This window comes from Sorghum bicolor, chromosome 4, assembly GCF_000003195.3.
Source record: "Sorghum bicolor cultivar BTx623 chromosome 4, Sorghum_bicolor_NCBIv3, whole genome shotgun sequence".
Taxonomy (NCBI): Eukaryota; Viridiplantae; Streptophyta; class Magnoliopsida; order Poales; family Poaceae; genus Sorghum; species Sorghum bicolor.
The window spans coordinates 61,293,903-61,315,650 of NC_012873.2; the positions used below are offsets into that span (position 1 = coordinate 61,293,903).

Here is a 21,748-nt window from a genome sequence, read left to right on the forward strand (position 1 = left end):
AATGTTCTATGTATATGCCGCAAGATTCGATGCGACGGAAAATCTTAAAAAGTTTTTTTATTTTTGAAGTGTAGTAAACAAGGCCTATCTTGTCTTGGTAAAGGATGCTCAGCCGAGAGAGCTATACTGCGGTAAGGGTTGCCAGCTGATGCAGCGGCGAGAGGCCAGGAGGACTAGGGCCTTATTTAGTTTTTAAAAATTTTTAGTTTTTGGGATTGTAGCACTTTCGTTTTTGTTTGACAAATATTATTCAATTATGGAGTAACTAGGTTTAAAAGATTTATCTCGCGATTTATAGATAAACTGTACAATTAGTTTTTATTTTTATTTATATTTAGTGCTTCATGCATGTGCCGTAAGATTTGATGTGACGGAGAATTTTGAAAAGTTTTTAGTTTTTGAGTGAGACGTATAAGCAACCAGACAAACCGAGCTACGGCAGTGGGCAGTGGCAGCAGTACGAGAGCGTGCGTGTCCGGTATCCGCTAGCTCGGAGACAGGGCCAGAAAGGGAGAGGTTGAGCTGGAGCGAACGATGGATTCAATTAATCGCGCGCTCGCAATAATTTCCCCCTTCCCTTTCTTTCTCCCCTCGCCCAGTCGCATGGCCATGGCCCCCTGTGGTGGAGTGCGATGCCGATGCGTCGTGCTGGTAGATTTTTGGGGAGAGACTAAAGGTTCACCGCCAATCTATAAATAGCTGCCACCTCCCTCGCCTTTCCCTCCACCCCAACACCCCTTCTCTTCTTCTCCTCCTCGTCCGCCGTTGGTTGCAGTCTCCTCCCTCCCCTAGCTCCAGCTGCTTACGTCCTTTCACCGCAACAAACAAGCAGAGAGAGAGAGAGAGAGAGAGAGAGAGCGGCGAGCAAGTCAAAAAGCCATCCATCATGGGCGCCTTGTTGCTCTTCGTCTGCCTCCTGGCGCCGATCGTGCTCTTGTGCGCCGCCGTCCGCGGCAGCCGGAAGCGGCGGTCCGCCTCGCCGGCGTCGTCGTGCGGCAAGGCGCTGCCTCTGCCGCCGGGGTCGATGGGTTGGCCGTACGTGGGCGAGACGTTCCAGCTCTACTCGTCCAAGAACCCCAACGTGTTCTTCGCCCGGAAGCAGAACCGGTACGGGCCCATCTTCAAGACCCACATCCTGGGTTGCCCCTGCGTGATGGTGTCCAGCCCTGAGGCGGCGCGCTTCGTGCTCGTCACGCAGGCGCACCTCTTCAAGCCCACGTTCCCGGCGAGCAAGGAGCGCATGCTGGGGCCACAGGCCATCTTCTTCCAGCAGGGCGACTACCACACCCACCTCCGCCGCCTCGTCTCCCGGGCTTTCTCCCCCGAGGCCATCCGCGGCTCCGTGCCGGCCATCGAGGCCGTCGCGCTGCGCTCGCTCGACTCCTGGGACGGACAACTCGTCAACACCTTCCAAGAGATGAAGCTGGTGGGTTCTCCTTCTTCTTCTTCTTCCTCATAATATATATGCTCTGCTCTGCCGCTCTGTTCCTTCCCTTCCATCCTTGCCCTGATTCTGAATGTGACCGCTGATCCTGTGACCTCTGCTTGCTGGCTGCAGTACGCGCTGAATGTGGCATTGCTGTCCATCTTCGGCGAGGAGGAGATGCGGTACATCGAGGAGCTGAAGCAGTGCTACCTGACGCTGGAGAAAGGGTACAACTCGATGCCGGTGAACCTGCCGGGCACCCTGTTCCACAAGGCCATGAAGGCCCGGAAGCGGCTGGGCGCCATCGTGGCCCACATCATCGAGGCCCGGCGCGGGCGGCAGCAGCAGCAGCAGCAGCAGCAGCGCGGGAGGGACCTCCTGGCGTCGTTCCTGGACGACCGCGAGGCGCTGACGGACGCCCAGATCGCGGACAACGTGATCGGGGTCATCTTCGCGGCCCGCGACACCACCGCCAGCGTGCTCACCTGGATGGTCAAGTTCCTCGGCGACAACCCCGCGGTGCTCAAGGCGGTCATCGAGGAGCAGCAGGAGATCGCGCGGTCCAAGGGGTCCTCCTCCGACGAGCCCCTGACGTGGGCGGACACGAGGCGGATGCGCATGACGAGCCGTGTGATCCAGGAGACCATGCGGGTGGCGTCCATCCTGTCCTTCACCTTCCGGGAGGCCGTGGAGGACGTGGAGTACCAAGGTGAGCGAGGCGTCACGTCGTCCGTCCCTCCCGATACCACTAGTACTAGAGTTATTAGTCGGCTCTCGCCAGCCAGCCACCGTTTCACGCTGGATTGGAGGCGTCCCGGTCCCGGTCCCGGTCCCGGTCCCGGTCGTGCGCTGCTGCCTGCTGCGGATGAACTGGACGGGTTCCTAACCGAAATGAATAGACTAACTCATCATGGTGTGTGCTGGCTGCAGGGTACCTGATCCCCAAGGGCTGGAAGGTGATGCCCCTGTTCCGGAACATCCACCACAGCCCCGACCACTTCCCATGCCCGGAGAAGTTCGACCCCTCCCGATTCGAGGTCAGTCAGTCTCTCTTGGCTTCTGCTTCGCCATTTGTGTGTTTCTCTGAAAAACTGATCGATCGGTCGAGCATGTCATGTCCTCTAACGATCTGAATGGCTCTCCTCTGATGCGATTCCAGGTTGCTCCCAAGCCCAACACGTTCATGCCGTTCGGCAACGGGACCCACTCGTGCCCGGGCAACGAGCTCGCCAAGCTGGAGATGCTGGTGCTCTTCCACCACCTCGCCACCAAGTACAGGTGGTCCACCTCCAAGTCCGAGAGCGGCGTGCAGTTCGGCCCCTTCGCGCTGCCGCTCAACGGCCTGCCCATGACCTTCCTTCGCAAGGACTGATTTCATTTGATGACCCGAGCTGCCGAGATGTGGATCGGATCGGAGCCACACCAAACCCACGGCTTTAACGGAACCAAACCAAAACCAACAACGAACAAGCTGATGGATGGATGGATCGGTGGTATATGCTAGTACTACCTAGGAACGCTGAAAACCGCTTCCGGGATTGGGCGTCGGCCGCGTGCGGCGGTCGCCATCGGACACGATGGGGACGGTGACGGCCATCAGGCACAGGCAGGCATGGGATCATCAGATAACGCAAGTGAAGTCCGTGTACAGATTCTTCTTCAGCTAGTAGGGCCAGATCCCAAGAAGCCGGAAGACAAGACCAAAAACACAAAATTAGGCATAGCCGCGTAGGTGTCAGTCAGTCTAAGCTACGTACTCCAGTAGGCATCAGATGACCCACTCAGCGCAGCGCCACAAAGAAGTAGCGCTGCTTAATTGTAAAACAAAACCATTTTTTTTCTTCTCCTTCTTCTTTTTTAGTAGATTTTTTTATGAGCCACTAAGCCAGCCAGACAACACCTATAGGATGGAGAGAAGAACCATGATTGGGATTGTAAGATTGCTAGCTAGGTTGTCCGCCTGAAAGCAGGCTGGCAGCTAGGCCGAATAATCCTTGGACGGATGGATGGATTGGATGCATCGCCGGAGTCAAAAGGAAACCACGTCGGCTTCCCGCCCGCAGCCAAGGCCCGGGACGGCGACCCCTCTCGCCTTGTATTTGTTTCGTCCAACGCAAAAGACAGCGACTGCTTTCATTCATATACTGTAACAGCTACTGCCCCCTGCCCGTACTACTAATAATTAATTAATTTGGATTCTCAAGTGCGTGCTCAGCTCATTGCGTTGCTCGATCGGTTTACTCCATCTCCGGCGATAATTATAGTAAGCAATATCAGTTCTCGATCGCATTAATGATGTGCTGTGTCCGTGCACGCTTCCAAGGAACAAAGTCTGCAATGCACTGCCACTGCAGCTCTCAACTCTGAAGGAAGAAAAATTAAAATAATCTGCAGGACTTTGGGGTGTCGAGTAGTACGGACTTCCCCGGGTCAAACTGAAGAAACCATGATCCACGTTGCGACCCTGATGATCTTCAGACTCTGTTCCATTATTCTCGTTCTGCACGTATTGATTAGTATTAAATATCTTCTACGGGTTATCAGTACTCGCTCTGTCCTAAAAGCATGCGAATTATAAAAACTTTATGTTAAAATAGGTCAAATTTGACCAAATTTATATAAAAATTTAACAATTGTATGTATAATTAGATTCTTTATGAAACGATTTTTCATAATATACTTATTTAACGTTATAAATATTAATAGTTATTTTTAATAATTTGGTTAAACTTTAGCACTTTAATCAACAATAAAAGCTAGAATTGCATTGTGTTTGGGACGGAGGCAGTACAAATAGCAAGGTGACCCGAGCAAACAACGTGAGTAGCTAGTTTCCTTTTGATGGTGGCATCTCGATATTTTTCTTCAAAATGACTTTTGCAAATAGTTTTCTATTCCAAGTGTTCTGTTTATTTATTGGTTGTAGGATATGGATGAGTGAAGCAGAGCTTAATAAAGTCTCTTGCTGACTATTTGGTGCTCTAACATGGACTAGGGGTCGTGACAAACACTCGATACCATGCGGAAAAATATTCTTCTCTCTTTGCCCCTCTTTCATTTCTTGCATTATTACTTGCTTGGTTATTTTGTGTGCAAGTTACATTGAGTGACAATTAAGATTAGTTTGTAGAATTCTTAGAATATGTTTTTATTCTTGTTCTTAAGGACCTGTATCTTATATAGTGCCAACTTTGCTAAGGTCTTGATCAGTTATGATGGACCTAAGTTCTTCTTAGTTTGGTTCTCTCTAGTAGAACTTAGATGCCAAGTTGCTTGGAGCCGGGTTTAGAATTTGCATACGTTAAGATTCTTGCTTTAGATTTTTAGAGCCCCATTCATCCCCACCTCTTGGGCCATTCTATTCTGACATGTGAGAGCACCAAGTGAGGGCCATTCTTCCTAGACCCGTATTTAACGTTATGTTGCAATGTAGTTTTAGTTCCATATGCGATTTGACTATATGTTAACTCAACTTAAATACATGGAGTATGTGTGCTCTTATTAAATAGGGTACTTGAGGGTCATGGTGGCTTCAACTGAATATTTGATGCTGATGAGATTTATGCCACAAGTGAGTATGTGTTTTTAGACTTGGAGGTCGTGTTGTTCTATTAAAGTCTTATCATTAGATACCACCATTCGTGAACTCCTTATAGATAAACTGTTGGTTGAAAAACTACATCAGCTATTTCTTTGAAATGTAATAACCGGAAAGTGATTGCCAAAGTAAACAGTTCTAAGGATAACAAGAAGTCAACAAGTCATATAAAGAGGTGATCGAAATATGTTCGTCGAAAACTGTGAAATTTTGGAATGATAGCGTACATTTAAGAATCTGGTAGATCAATTTATTAATATGTTGTCGCATACGAAGTAATGTGGGTAGATAGTGCATCGAGTGAGATGGTCTTGTGACCCACCTAAAACATATCATAGTGGTAACTTGTTATATGTGATTGGAGAACCCGTTAAGTAGGATGGTAAAACAATCTAAGTGGCAGACTGTGATGAGGAGAGATGTTAAGGTCCATATCATCTAAGATGCACTTGTCTCCTATTCTGTAAGAGAGGTTAGTTTACCTTAATGTGTTTCAAATGGCTTGTTAAAGCAAAGTTATTGTCCTACATGACAATTTTTGAGGAACACACTTATATGGGTTCGATTGTTAGTCACCGTATATTATCTTTGGGTGATGCTAGATACTCATGAAAGATCCATGAGTTTGACTTATATGCTCCAACGAGAGGGTATGCTTTAGATGGCCTAGTATCAATAAAGGATTTAGGTAAAACTTATTTTGCACAAAAGTATTAATTTAAGGCGTATTCTATTATCCAGTTGTAAAAAAGTGTAACCACTATTCTAGGTGGATGTTCAACTTAATAATATCTATCAAAACACTACTATATCCGGCAACAGATAATGAACAACAATTGACACTATAAAATTCATATTAAGATGTTTTTCTATTTGGGAAAATTGTAGAAATTGCTCACTTTTTCTAGTACATACTAGAATCATCGTGTGAACTGAGTATAGTTCGATTTGTTGAGTTCATTTTGGTGGAACCTGTCCACCAAGATTAATTGCTTGACTTGACACCGGCGGGTGCTCGCAATTTCCTAGATACATGTATGAGGTTTTATGTTGTACTATAGTTTGAAAGAAAAATTATTGGAATTAGCATAAAGGGTACAACCGGAGTTTAAATAGTAACTAAAAGCATATCCCGCGCGTTGCTACGAGAACTTCGGATTTATTGAATTATGTGGCATATTGACATGGGCAACAAAATGCTTGTGTGTCTTGGTGACCATCACAATTGCATGTGTTAGTGGGTTTTAAATTTCAATTGATAGTGCATTGCTGAAGTGAACAACCTGCATGTCATGATACATAGCAAGTGAGGTTTAGGATTATAAAACATATTTGACATAGATATAGATGTCAACCAAGCCATTGCACAGAAAAAGGAAATGATGGTATAATGTATGGGGGGCGCATGTTGTTTTAGGGATTGCAGCAGTTTGCCCGGCCTCTCTAAGATGAGAAGAACTAAGATGCTGTTTGGTTTGTACAACAGTCACACAAATGGAAACGCTCCCTTATGATAACATCCATAGCTTTAGGCCTTGTTTAGTTCTCAAAAATTTTTGTAAAATTTTTCAGATTTCCCGTCACATCAAATCTTTAGACGCATGCATGGAGTATTAAATATAGATAAAAATAAAAACTAATTGCACAGTTTGGTCGGAATTGACAAGACGAATCTTTTGAGTCTAGTTAGTTTATGATTGGACAATATTTGTAAAATACAAACGAAAGTACTACTATTTCTATTTTGCAAAATATTTTGGAACTAAACAAGGCCTTAAAACTGGACCTATATTATAACTATTTCTAGCCTGCTTCAGAGTTCAAACGCCGAAGGGCTAGCAACAGGGGGACTATTAGCTCTCTCTCTCTAATCCAATCCCCTGATGATGAGACGTAGATTGAGCTGATAGCCCGATACATGAACGACTCCTCCGTGTCCCTTGGATCTCCCGCCAGATTAAGCTAAACTACTAGGAGTACTTCCCGATTTCCCTCGAGATGAAGTGATGAACTGAGGATAGGTGAGCGCGATTGACTTTGGAGAGCCTCCGGCACCGATGCAGTTAAAAATGATGGGCCTGGAACGGAGTGGCCGGGGGCCGGGACGACGAAGCTTCCAGGAAGCGGCGGCGGCAGCAGCAGGTCGTCTGCCTCTCCCTCTCCCCAGCTCTAATGGCGGGACAGATGGAATCCTATCCTCTGTGCCAATTATTCAGCCAGTCGGGCACGGCCGGCATTACTCGCCAGGGCCCTTGGGCAGCTGCCGCCTGCCGGGCCGACGGACGGATGCGTGGACAGGCCAATCAGTGTCCCCGATTTCTTTACTGCCGCCTCCCGCCTCCGCCTCCACCGGTGATCCAGGCCATCTGGACGTATACTACGCGCTCGACGAAGAAATGCGGCATATACTAATGGCTCCCGCGGCCGTGCGCGTGCGTGAGTGCGACCGGATCGGAGACGACGAGCTCGAGGCGGCTCATGGGCTCTCCGTTTCCGTACTTGCCATCCTGTGCTGTCCCGTCCTGTCCGTTTCAGGACCGGCGGGGGGCGAGCTGGCTCACTGGTCACTTGCTAGCGTAGCGACCTCCGATCCGCACCATTGATGCAGGAATCTCCTCCTTTAGACCTTGTTTACTTTCAAAAAATTTTGCAAAATTTTTCAGATTTTCCGTCACATCGAATCTTTAAACACATGCATGGAGTATTAAATATAGACGAAAATAAAAAGTAATTGCACAGTTTGGTCGAAATTGACGAGACAAATCTTTTGACCCTAGTTAGTTCATAATTGGACAATATTTATCAAATACAAACGAAAGTGTCACTATTCATATTTTGCAAAAAATTTTGGAAGTAAACAAGGCCTTAATTTGTCTACTCTCTTGCATACTTCCTCCGTCTCAAAAAGAGTGTCGTTTTAGAATTTTAGATATCTTATTTGATCATTCGTCTTATTCAAATTTTTTACAAAAATATTATATATTTTGTTAAGACTTATTTTATCATTAGAGATACTTTGCTCATGATTAATTTATTTTGTAATTTACATAAAATTTTTGAATAAGACGAACGGTCAAACGCGATGTCTCAAAGTAAAAAACGTCACTCTTTTTGGGACGGAGGGGGTATATGGCTTTGTTTAGTTTCCATTTTTTTAAAATTTCTGTTATATCAATTTTTTGGACGCATGCGTGAAGCATTAAATATAAATAAATAAATAAATAAATAAATAATTACACAGTTTGTCTGTAATTTATGAGACAAATCTTTTGAGCCTAGTTAGTCTATGGTTGAACAATAATTACCAAATACAAATGAAATTGTTACAGTACCCGAAACCAAAAAATTTTGCCAACTAAACAAGGCCAAAGTATCTTGGTCAAAATTTTGTCAGTCTCGTATATCTGAAGTTGTAAGTGCATGTATAATAATGGATTTATAGCTAAATTAATGCTGATATAAATAAGAGAAGAGAGAAAGAAGATGGTAGTTTAGCTCTCATGCAAGTGTCAAGCTAGACAATAATGTATAGTCAGTGGTGGATCTAAATAGCAAATGTTATGAGAAGGAATAAAAAATAGAAGCTATGTTAGAGACAACTACGAGACAATCACTATATAACTTAGCTCTTATCATTTGGCTTATAGTCAAGCATTTGGTTGTAATTATTGACCTTGCTCTAAAGCTGCTCCGTGCTTGGGCTTAGGCCTTGTTTGTACATCTAAAAACCAAAAACTTTTCAAGATTTCTTATCACATCGAATCTTACGGTATATGCATAGAGCATTAAATATAGATAAAAACAAAAACTAATTGCACAGTTTGTCTATAAATCGTGATATAAATCTTTTAAGCCTAGTTGTTCTATAATTGGTCATTGTTTGTCAAATAAAAATAAAAATATTACAGTGTTAAAATTCAAAAAGTTTTTCAGATCTAAACAAGGCCTTAATTAATTATCAGCTTGCTCGAAAACCTGGAGTACTAGTGTCCACACGACGAAAATGAAAGAGGGGAGAAAAACTGGACCATTCCAATGCGACGAGGGATGTGGAAACTGAGGCACCATGCTTCAGCCACACGTGGCGCGATGTGCGTTCGTCCGCTTGGATGGTGCGCGGCTCACCAACACGTGTCACGTGAAAACTACAGGTCCAAGGAGTAGGAGTATGCATTTCGGCCATGAGGAAAGTCAGCCTTTTCTGTTGCATATTTATTTCCATCTTGCCGACGTCCAAAATCTTCTGATCGCGTCCAGATACATTTATAGAGAAAAAAAGATTTTGCAAATTAATGTATTTAAATGCCAGAAGTCAACGTGAATAAAATCGTGAAGAAAAGGCTTCTCAGAGATAAGGGCATGTTTGGCGAACTCTAATTTGATTGGGCCTTTTAAAACCTACTCATCCGAGTTTAATTCTTCAATTTGATATAGCCAGGTACTTGATTTTCGTCTATGCGCTTCCTTAATTAGCTAGGATATTATCGGCATACATCACATTATGGGAGTCTAATAACTTATTAGTTTATTACTAGTTGGTGATGGGAAGCATGGTCATGTATCTAATCAGGCCTAGTTTAGATGCGAAAAGATTTTGGATTTCGTTACTGTAGCACTTTCGTTTGTTTGTGGCAAATATTGTTCAATCATGTACTAACTAGAATTAAAAGATTCTTCTCGCGATTTATAGTTAACTGTGCAATTAGTTTTTATTTTCGTTTATATTTAATGCTTCATGCATGTGCCGAAAGATTCAACGTGACAGAAAATTTTTAAAACTTTTTTGTTTTTTGGGTGAACTAAACAAGGCCTCAATCACCTAAGGTTCAAGTCTTCTTCAACTACAATTTTAGTTACAATTTTTTTCTTGACGAAAAAACTGTGTAATTACTTCTAAGCTGGTCACATTTTCTTTGGGACTTCCCATAAGAGAGAGTTCTATGAATAATCTGAAGACATAGTATTTTTTTCGAATTCACATTATTGAAAAGTTTATAATGGAAAAATGCGTGCTTCAAGGGGTACCAGCTTAGTCAACGTGCAAGGTTAGCTAGGTCTCCACATTGAGGACGCATCATGTCTATAAACAAATGTGTGATTGACTGCATCGGTTTCTTGGTTCTGACGAATGAATCCAACTGAAGAGTTCCCGTTTCTCTGTATGGTTGCCGGATGCGTGCAATTAACGTGGGTCTCTCCATCGCAAATTATTTTTGCCATATTTTATTCCATTCGACCTACTAGATCGACTTCAAATGCATGCATATATATCCACCAAGCCGTCATGGATAATATATATAAGTCTGTAATTATATATGTAGTATTTCTTTAATTTGGCATTGTTACTTCTAATATCTATCTGTATATACAGTATCCACGTTTTTTGGTTTTCGATCCAGCAAGCTAGTAAAGTCCACGGGAACATATCCACATATATGCAATTATTGCATTACAAAATTGTTAATTTAGAAATGGAGCGACAGCTTCAGATCGATCATTTTTCTATTTTATATTTAGAAAAAAAAAATGTCAACAGCGTCCTCATGCATGCATGCATGCATGGATGACTTCTCCACATATTTTTATATTTCGCAGGTGGCCGGAAAATACGCAAGCATGCATAGCATTATATATATATGGCCTTGTTTAGTTCTGAAAACTAAAAAGTTTTCGGAACTGTAGCACTTTCGTTTGTTTGTGGTAAATATTGTCCAATCATAGACTAACTAGAGTCAAAAGATTCGTCTCGTAATTTACAGTCAAACTGTGTGATTAGTTTTTGTTTTCGTCTATATTTAATGCTTCATGCATGTGCCGCAAGATTCGATGTGATAGGGAATTTTGAAAACTTTTTGGATTTCGGGGTGAACTATATATATTGATCGAGTCAAACTCTAAAACTGTTTTTCCTGACCTGTCGTACTTTGTTTTTGTTGGACTTTTGTGATTGGTTAAATGCATGGGGGCAAGGTCAACTCCCGTGGGCCGTGGCGCATCTGTGGAGCCCCGTTGAAGTGTCGGGTGATGTGATGAATGACAACAATGCGCGCCTTTTTCCCTTATCATTGAAAACACTGCATTTGAGAAAGTCAAAACCTTGACTACTATATATATGTGTGCAATGAATCTCCTTATCATAGAAGAAAAACGAAAAATCTAACCAGCCTTTTTCATACATGCAATAACTACGAGTCTATAATGTCAACTTATTATATAAATATGATAGTTCCAGTCAACTGCTCCACTGTTCCTTTTTTTCTGGCACGTCCTTTGCACAGTGTCTCGAGAAGTGAGAACTGCCTTATTATTAGAGCATGACATATGCTAATAATACAGACATTTTTTATGGGAAAAGGTTGTTTAATATAAGAAGAATAATTGATTAGTCCTAGTTGAGAATAATTGACTGACATGTTGACTTCAAAATTCGGGAGTGTTAGTTTGACCAAAAAGCAGGACAGGTGGCAGCCATGATCCTTTGATCCATGTGCTTCCATCAGCTTCATAAGACCACAGGAGGCCAGGATACGCTGCCGAGCTGAGTCAGCTCAACTATTCTTTATGGCAGAGTAATCTCGCAGCTCTAACTACTGTACGTCTTCATTTTTTCTTAATTCTGTAAGGGAGCTCTAACTATTGTTGCGGTACTATGTATGTTATAGGAGTATAAAATTTGTCTCGAGTCAACCGTGATTGAAGTACGGAGGTAGTACGTTATTTCTTTTAAAATATCAGGTTCATTTTTCACACAGAAAAAACTTTGTGAAACTTGAAATGCGACCCATTCAGCCCAAAGATGTTCAGCCCATTCAGCCTAATAGTGATACTTTGTGAAACCGTGGCTTTCGACAACGGCCGCCGAGGCCCAGGAGTTGTTAGGACCAAATATGTTTATCGACAACTAGCCCAGCCAATTGACCAACAAAGAAGCCCAGCCCAATCGATTGTAGTAAACGCTCTATACTGAAATTGAAACGACGAGTACGACCGGAAACCGGAGGCGAGTGGAAGATAGGCTTCGGCGGGGATGGCGGCCGGGGAGCGGAACGGCGAGGGGAGGCGGGCGCACGCGGCGATGGTGGGCTCGCAACGCATCAACGCCGGGTACCACGTGGTCGCGAAGCTGGCGCTCAACGTCGGCGTCAACCGCGTCGTCTTCTGTGTCCTCCGCGACCTCCTCGCCCTCGCCGTCCTCGCGCCCCTCGCCGTCTTCCAGCATCGCGGCTCGCACGCCAAGGCTTTGCCACCTGTGACCTGGAGGCTCCTGGTCTCCTTCTTCATCCTCGGTCTCACAGGGTAAAGTCCACTCACTCGGTTTGGCGCAATGTTGAACAACCAGTGCTGTTGTCGTTGCTTGCAAATTTGCTTTTGACAGATCTAGACGTATTTGGCCTGCAGCATCTATGCCAACCAGCTGTTGTTTTTGCTTGGCCTGAGCTACACCAATCCCACCTACGCCGCTGCAATTCAGTCGTCCAATCCCTGTCTTCACCTTGATATTAGCCGTCATTACGAGGTCAGTCTCTCGTTCACACATGTCAACGCACTCGAGTCTACTTCTGCTATGTGTTAAAAAACATTGCCTGTTTGCAGGACTGAAACTGTAAGCTTGGTCTCGATTGAGGGCCGCACCAAGATTGGTGGCACAGTAGTCTGTGTGCTCGGCATTGTCCTTATAGTGCTTTATAGGGGACCAGCGCTATTTCGTAGTGGCGAGCTCGAGCTAGGTGCTATGCCTGCTAGTATGTCACAGTCACAAACTGAACCATCCAGGTTGGTTGGGCTGAAAAAGTTGCATATTGGAGTGTTGTGCTTGACTGTCTCTGTATGGCTATTTATTTCGCTTTTCAGGTATTTCCATACTTGCCATTTCCCGGCTGTCAATCAACTTGTTTGCTTATGCATTTTAATGTTTTTTTTCTATCGATGCTATTGTTTGCTTGAAAAAGGAAAGATTGACATGCTTGGAAGCACAATTTGAGTAAGCCTTTGTAAGCTCTTTCGACAAAGGCATAAGAAATGTTGGCAACTTTATCGATTGATCAACATTCTACTACCTATTTCAATTGATGGAGTCCATGGATTTTGGGGGGGGGGGGGGGGGGGCGAGGTCAAATCTGAATTAAATGCTAAGGATCTATTAGATCCAAACTCCCCTATTCATACAACCATTGTTCCTCGCATCTTCCTCCTACCCTAGAAAGGACATGATACGGGGCCAACTGGCCATCAGCCCATCACAACTTTAAGAACTGGATTTTGTCTAAGCATAGAAGAACAACCAAAGATTCTTAGTCATTGACTGAAGAAAGTATAATCCATTGTAGTCGCAAAAATTAGTCTTTAATTCTTTATATGTAGACAATGTGTCCAGCATCCTTCGACTAATATTACATTTATGTTGCAATTTGAATTCAAGTTTAATATCTTCAGTCAATTTTTGCGATTTAGGTTTAGGGTTTAGGGTTTAGGGTTTAGGGTTTTAGGGTTTAGGGTTTATGATTATCATTATTGTTGTAATGTTATTTGGGGCTCCTATTTTGGTGCAATATCCTTTGAGTTTATCACTCACAGCATACTCATACTTTTTTGGAGCTATTCTGATGGTCATTTCTGGAACTTTTGCAACAAATGACAAAAAGGACAGGTCTTTGACTCGATCAGAGCTTGCTACTGTTGTATATGCTGTAAGATTTGCACTCAATTTACATGTGTCTTATGAAACTATTATCAGCATTTTATAATTCTTTTTGTCTTATTCCTACATCGTTACATGTTCTCATCAGTTCATATGTATGTGTGCTTCTGATGCATTGCTTTGAATTGCATCCCATTACATTAGTATTTATAGATTAAAAAAAACAAAGTTAATATATATCATATAGTTTTTTTCTCTCAAACTCAATTTCTTTCCCTTATTCCAGGGTGTTATCTCATCTGCTCTTAATAATTGTTTACTAACATGGTCCAACAAACTTTTGGGCCCTGCTGTGGTGGCTCTGTACATCGCTCTTCAACCAGTGCTTTCTGCCTTACTGTCGATGCTTTTGCTGGAAAGCCCAATTTACCTTGGAAGGTATATAAGTATGTTAGGTGTTCTACTTTTTAATTACCCAACCTTTTGCTTTATCTTCTATAGCAATTCTTGGAAGGTATATAGGTTTGTTAGTTGTTCTAATTTTTAATTACCAAACCTTTTGCTTTATTCTCTAGTGACAACGATTAATGTGTTTCATTCTTTTTATTTCAGTTTTGAATTATGTAATCTCTCATGTCTATTTGCAGTATCATTGGCGGGTTTCTGATAATCTCTGGTTTATATCTAGTCACCTAGGCCCGACATACAAAATGTGAACTGGAACCCCTTGACAGTGATTCTAAAGAAGTAAATAGTGTAAACCTGGTTTCTAGCTAAAACCTTCATGCCATTTTTAGTTCGTGGAATGTACCATCTTAAGATAGTTGGTGGTCTAGTTTGGGACTCTGAGTTGGAGTACAACAACCAACCACCCAACTTAGATCTTTTTTAAATGCACTTTTATGTGCTTCAATCCACATGTATTAAAGTAGATTAAGGTAAAAAATAACTAATTTTTACTCTAATTTATTCCAACACACATGGATTAAGATGATTACTTTTTATTTTCTATATTCCATGAGATGTTATGATGTTTATGTAGTAGATATGTGACGTTCTATGATTATTTTGTAATGTTAATGCAATATACAATGATGTTTTATATGTATTTTATTATGTTTGCATAGTATACATGTGATAATTCTATGATGTATTTTGCGATGTTTCATGTAGCATATATGTGATTTCTATGATTTATTGTGATATTCGCGTAATATACATGTGATGTTCTCTGATGTTCACGTGATATACATGTGATACTTTATGGTATATTTTTTGTGATATTCTATGATAGTTTGATACGGTTCATTTCATAACTAAGACAAATCATGTATATTGTGTAGCTATAAGGAATGATAGTTTTAATCTTTGGTCTCCTGTTCAACCTCCCATACACACTATTTTTGTTTTTATTGTGTTTTCTTTTTGTCCTCTCTATGAGCTCACATGGTATACTGGTGAAGCTGAGAGCAACATTCAGGTTGAGACGTAGCCAACTCGTGGGGTGGGCTGTGATATACTCGGAGCTGTTGAGAACAACACTCAGGTTGCAAGGTGGGCCAGCTCGTGCGGTGGACAGTGATACACGCAGAGCTGAGAGCCACGCTTAGCTTGCGGGATGGGTTAGCTCACGAGGTGGGCCGCAAATGGATGGTGGGCTGAGCGCGAATTCCCGACGTGTTGCAATCGGCACATACCAACCCCCAATTCGAGGGGTCCTCCCTGTCTATCCAACCATAATGTTATCCCACAGTTTCCTTTAGATTAATCTCCTACTACAACTAAAAAGACTAAAGAGGGGACATCGTTTTGGTGCGACATTCTCCCCTCCCGCTTTCGTCCTGCCTCCTGCAAACGTCGTCCTGCGCGGCCCGCTCAATCCTCGCGCCCCGCGCTCTCCTTCCATCCTCTCCCCAGGCCAGGACGCGCGGATCCACGCCCTCGCCCGCCTCCTCCTCCACGCAGATCGCGCGTACCTCGCCCGCCTCCTCCCTCGGCGCGCCCTCGCCCGCCTCCTCCTCCACGCGGATCCGGTCGCGCGGACCTCGCCCGCCTCCTCCCTCGGCGCGCCGTCGCCCGCCTCCTCCTCCACGCGGAACCGCGCGGCGCGGACCTCGCCCGCCTCCTCCTCGCCGCGCCGTCGCTCGCCTCCTCCTCGCCGCGGAACCGCGTGGCGCGGACTCGCCCGCCTCCTCCTCGCCGCGCCGTCGCCCGCCTCCTCCTCCACGCGGATCCGCGCGGCGCGGACCTCGCCCGCCTCCTCCTCGCCGCGGATCCGCGCGGCGCGGACCTCGCCCGCCTCCTCCCTCAGCGCGATCCGCGCGGCGCGGACCTCGCCCGCCTCCTCGGCGCGCCGTCGCCCGCCTCCTCCTCCACGCGGATCCGCGCGGCGCGGACCTCGCCCGCCTCCTCCTCGCCGCGCCGTCGCCCGCCTCCTCCTCCACGCACCCAACAGGTATGCCCACCAGGCCACCCTTCTCTTTCGTTCGTGCTATGCGAAACCAAGCACACGAACCCTGAAGTTATCTGTATTCAGATCTAATTTTTTGCAGTCTTTGATTTCTAGCGATTCCATTATTAAAGGGATTCTCTCATCCAATTAGTATCATAGTTACTATAGTTTGAGATTTCAGTGTGGGAAGAAGAAGGGGCAGTAGTAGTTTCAAATTTCAGATGTGGTAATGAGTCATTTTACATTTTAGATATGTGAATTTCAGTTTACACATATATAACCTAGATATAATTTTGTATGGTTTGTCCAGAATTTTATTTGTTGCAGCCTTGCAAAAACTTAGAATCCAAAACTGGTCCAAATTTTTTACATAATCTAGATATGTGAATTTCAGTTTACATATATATAATCTAGATATAATCAAGTGGTTCCCTTTTGCAATAAGCACAAGTGAGCAACACTGTCAATTAGGAATTTTGAATTAGCAGTTCTATCAATGTAGGAATTTTGCATTAGGAGTTCTGTCAACTGAATAGGAGATCTGCTAACTGTTGTATTGTCAAGATCAATCAGGCAGCACAAAGTGGCAGCATGTTTTTTAGTAGGACTTTTAAGAAGTGGCCACTGTTTTTGGGATGTGTATCAGAGCGATTCTCAATCATCTCAGAGATCAATTTATTGTCCAATGACATGCTTGTCTCAATGGTTGTCCTAAGCAAGAGGTTAGCTGGTTTAGGAACACTTTTTGAATCCGAAAAGTCAGCTTCAAAACCCCTACGGTCTTTTGGATAGATTACTCTATACATGTCCTTGTGAACCAGTCTTTTGAATTCAGTCTTTGCAATTCTTTCTTTACATCTATGCTTCGTCTAAAATTTAAAAGTATCATAGACATTACAAAGTGATCCATTTTAGGGTATACCATTGAAGACCTCTGAAGGTTACAATACCTGAATCCACACAAGCATCTTAGTCATCTCAGTAAATATCAAGGCCCTATGACCTTGTAGTTGATTTCAGATATATGATGTTTTGCATTCAAGCATGGTAGTTTTACTTGGTGCCTGATAGCTAGAATTCGATGGCTCAATTCTATACGTGGTCTATCATGCATGTTTCATCAATGTCTTTTGTGACATGCACTGGAAAGACCAGAAACGTGGCTTGGGTGAACGTGGAAATTAAATGAGTTTGTTAGTCATCTATAGGTGAACATGGAAATGAGACAATCTTTGTAAAAGAAGGACAGTAGAATATCTGACTTGTCTTTTATGCTGTGAAAATCAGTCTGTTAGTCATCTGTTCTTTGGCTATGTAGCGGCCTAACAGCTGTGGTGCACCATCTCTGATATTTTCAATATACAGTTGGGTAATTCCTTAGATTCCATTTGACAGTTTTGGCTTAGAAATAAGAACTGTGTGCTTAATGTTATTACCTCAACAGCTTGTTGGTCTCTGTGGAAACTTGGAAATGACTTATGTTTTTAGAAACTTGGGTGACAGATTATGGAGACACTCTTGCACAAAGTGGCTGCCATGGCACAGAGTTGGACTGTCTTATGCAAGATAGAGTATCAACCAATTTTGAAGGAGAAAGTGGCGAAGATTCAAGGGGAGAGCTTCTATGGTGATGTGGCCTCCGAGCTATTTCTAGCCTGAGATCTTCGCTGGAAGCAGGATCTCTCCCTGGAGTTTTCTGCGTTTTCTGGTGGTCCTTTCCAATCAGACAGCCTTGTTTGTTTGTAGATGGTCAAGAAAAAGTCAAGCAGTTAGGTGAAAAGTTCCCGATAATCAAGGGTCTTCTTGGTATACTTTGATCCCTTTGGACATTGCAATTTTTTGTTATGCTATGACTATGATGCAATTGTATTACTCGCTACTGTGTAATATTACTTTCCCAATGGGCTCCTTGCAGCCACTGTGTTACTGCATCCATATAATTATGCATATCCATCATTGTAGGCACCATTAAGTGGAAGAAATCGAAGGACACTATAATTCTTTTAGCAGTGATCATGTGCACTATCTTTTTGATTATTTACTGGCTTTCAAAATGATCGGATCTCACCTGTAAGAAACTTCCTAGATATCTCTTCTTGCCGATTTCTACTGCAGGTTTGCATTCCAGCTTAGCCTTCCTAATTCTTTGTATGCAATGACTTGTGGGATACTAGGACTTGGGAACTAATATTTATGATAACAGGTGCAATGGATGAACTACCAAGTGAAACTAGAATATACTTTGTGCACAATTTATTTTGCTTCTTCTGCCTTTATTTTAAATCCTAACTATTTTTGAGGTGCAAAATTCTTTCTACTGTATTTCTGGAAACATTGATGCTTGTGTAGCTTCTCGGATCCTGGATTCATGTTTTTTTTTTGTACTTAGAATAATGGATTGCATATTCAGGCACTCAAAATAGTAGGCTGCTGCTCTTTAAAAATGTATTTTCTGTAAAAATCGATAATAGGAGATGATATGATATTCGATAATAGAGATGTATTTTCTGTAAAAATGCATATTCGTGTGTTGGTTGTTAGATGTTGTTTACCACACGCATATGTGTTTGAGTTATTATAGGAATCATCCTCTTTTCATTACCAATTTATGATGTGAGAGAATTGTTCCTATGGAATCAAGAATAGAAGGTATTATCTTTTTCAGGTCACTGAGATCTGAATAAAGTTGTGAAGCTACTCAGCACCACTTTGTAAATATCAGAGTCTTGTAATAGTGACCACAATTTCCCTAATTTGACAGCAAACCCTTTAAATTTTCTTCTTTGTCCACACCAGACGAGTAGACATAGATTAACAGATCAATTTGACTGGTGTAACTAGGGAAATGAGTCATCACATGAAAGCATCTAAGGTAGTTAAGGTGGTCAGTGATGAAGTTTTGATTTGTTGCATCTTGGGTGATAATTTAATATTAGAGATCTCTTCTTATCGATATTTTATTTTAGTTAGTTGCATCACGGAAAGGCCTATCGATGTCACGCTCTTCTCTTCGTGACTTTGTTAATTTCATGAACTTTGCTTTTTCAATTAAATGTCACTTTAACGTTGGTATTTAATTCACAATATTGTTATCTTATTGTGTGCGATCTGTGTGTTTTAAGTATAAAATATTAGTTATCCTGTAGCAACGCACGGGCAAACTACCTAGTAAGGTTCTAATAATGGACTAACGACCAGGAGCGGCACTTATGTATTATGAACTCTCTTTCTTCTAATACAATAATATGTACACTGGTGCGAGAGAAAAGTAATAGACAGGATGGGAACGTGGTGGAGAATACAACGGCCCACCGGCGGACACTCATTGCTTAGCGGCCCACAATAAGGAGACGTGCTTCCTTTCAGCCTTCTTAAGATTTATATAGGCCCAGCATTGCCTCTGGCAAGGGAAACTGTCGTAGGCTGTAGGCAAGCGCCAATCTTCGATCCGAGTGTTCCGAGTTCCGACGACTACTCCCTCCCGCACTTCTATTTCTTTGTTTGTTTTTTTTTGGATGAAAACAGAAATATTCATCACTCGGATGATGGACATAAATTCTTTTTACTTCACAGCGTTCTCACTTGCTCTATGAATCAATCACCCGGAAAAGTGGGCGCCACAGCAAACGCGAGCTTGGGCCACAGCCCACATGGGAATCGAGAACAAAGAGGTCGAGCAAGTCGCTAACGAAGTAACGAGAAACGACGACATGCGGCTCGCGTCGGAGGGGAAGCATGGACGGGCCACCGTGGGAATCATGGGCCTTGTTTAGTTCAAATTTTTTTGCAAAATCGACACTGTAGCACTTTCGTTTGTATTTAATAAAAATTGTCCAATCATGGACTAACTAGGCTCAAAAGATTCGTCTCGTCAATTTCGACTAAACTGTGCAATTAGTTTTTATTTTCATCTATATTTAATACTCCATAAATGCGTCTAAAGATTCGATGTGACGGGGAATCTGAAAAATTTTGCAAAATTTTTTGGGAACTAAACAAGGCCATGGACGTGTATTTCAGCAAAAAAAAAAAATTTGGCTCTTGTAGTTTTCTGCTCAAAATTCACAGAGCTGTGTGGTCAGTGGTCACAAGCGAACTTTTTTTTCAAACGAGAGGCCAGGCAAAGCTTGACTGCTGCTAACGCCTACGCCTTGTTGTTCACCCAAAAACCAAAAACTTTTTAAGTTTCCAATCACTTCGAATTTTGTGACACATACATGGAGTATTAAATATAGATAACAATAAAAACTGATTACATAATTTGCCTGTAAATTGCGAGACAAATAGTTTAAGCATAGTTACTTCATGATTGGACAATGTTTGTCAAATAAAAACAAAATTGTTACAGTTTCAAAATTCAATTTTTTTTCTAAACAAGGCCTAAAAATCCAACCTGAATGGCTGGAACAAAGCAGCACACGCACATGCTGCCCCACGCGCCACGTTTATCCCACGTTTCCAGCGGAGCTGCAGAATCACGTGCAATGATCATCTCATTTGAGACCTGTAAATCACTCGTTACATACCCCTGTTATGCCCTTCAGATGCAATCGCGTCCTTTTTTTTTTGCCAACCAGAACCACGTCATCATTGCAATGTTCCATACTTGCATGCAGCTTAAGTTCACAGGTAGTTTCGCGGTTTCGCCATGGACTCTAGTACTCTACTGCATCGCGTAGCTCGCCGGCTTCGTTGGACCTGGGACACCAGACGCCTCCGATTCTGACTTCGCGATTGCCGTCTCGCTTCGAAAACTGTCTGCTTTCAAAGGACTCTACGGATTCTTTTGGACAAAATTGCAGCTGTCCGACAAGAATTTGGCTGTCCTTGCAGCGATCTATCTACGCGCGTTGCGAGTCACTGCACTTTCTATATCATCTGCCTCTCAAGAATTCTTACTCCAGTTTATAGTTTTCCATGCAGCCCGCGGCCCGAAGGCCCGGCCCGAGCACGCCTATTTTGGCCCGGCCCAAAAAGGCACGCGGCCCGGTGAGGCCCGACCGGGCCGGCCCGGTGAGGCCCGCCGGGCGTGCCTGGGCCGACCCCCAGGCACGGCCTTAAAGCACGGCCCGGCCCGGTGGTATGTGTACGGGCCTCTATGGGCCTGCGATCTGTTAATAAAAAAAAAAAAAAAAAAAAACACACACACACAACCCAACCCGCAGCAACGGCCATTTCGGCCCAACAGAACTAACCCTAACCCCGCCCCCGTATATAAAGGAGGCGCCGTGCTCAGCGGGCCGGCCTGGTACTGTTGCCGGCCCGTAGTGCGTGCCTGGGCCGACCACCAGGCACGTAGCCCGTTGAGGCACGGCCCGTGGAAGCCCGTGGCCCGGTGAGGCCCGCACGGGCCAGCCCGGGCACGGCACGTAACGGGCCAGGGCCGTGCCGGGCCGGCCCGTTGGAAATCTATACTCCAGTTACTGTCTACACGCGAGCTTATTCGGTTGTTATAACTGAAAATATTATTTGTTGGTTTATTAAAAGAAAAAAGTACTACTAAATGACTAGCAAATTCGAAAGATAAACTTAAGCAAACCTTAAGTTATCAGTATTATACTAGCTGCAGTCTACAGGGCGAACGAACATCTTTTTTCTTACTCACTTGGGCCTTGTTTAGATCTAAAATCTTTT

At 43.5% G+C, this 21,748-nt stretch overlaps 1 protein-coding gene, 1 long non-coding RNA gene and 1 pseudogene across 2 annotated transcripts; all 3 read left to right on the forward strand.

The window, feature by feature from the left end:
* On the forward strand, positions 703–3,566 carry LOC8073163 (abscisic acid 8'-hydroxylase 1). The gene is made up of 4 exons (XM_002452640.2): positions 703–1,426; positions 1,559–2,135; positions 2,357–2,463; positions 2,586–3,566. The coding sequence occupies exons 1-4, from the start codon at positions 887–889 to the stop codon at positions 2,796–2,798; spliced, it is 1,437 nt and encodes a 478-aa protein (XP_002452685.1). The 5' UTR covers positions 703–886; the 3' UTR covers positions 2,799–3,566.
* LOC8073864 lies at positions 12,018–15,674 on the forward strand (annotated as a pseudogene).
* LOC110434472 lies at positions 16,059–18,123 on the forward strand. Its single transcript, XR_002451982.1, has 2 exons — positions 16,059–16,117; positions 17,618–18,123. It is a non-coding gene; the product is annotated as an uncharacterized LOC110434472 (long non-coding RNA).

Coding starts and splice junctions, on each gene's coding strand:
- LOC8073163 (XM_002452640.2), top strand. CDS start 887: ATGGGCGCCTTGTTGCTCTTCGTCTGCCTCCTGGCGCCGATCGTGCTC. Junction 1,427..1,558: donor CCTTCCAAGAGATGAAGCTG/GTGGGTTCTCCT, acceptor TGCTGGCTGCAG/TACGCGCTGAATGTGGCATT. Junction 2,136..2,356: donor GGAGGACGTGGAGTACCAAG/GTGAGCGAGGCG, acceptor TGCTGGCTGCAG/GGTACCTGATCCCCAAGGGC.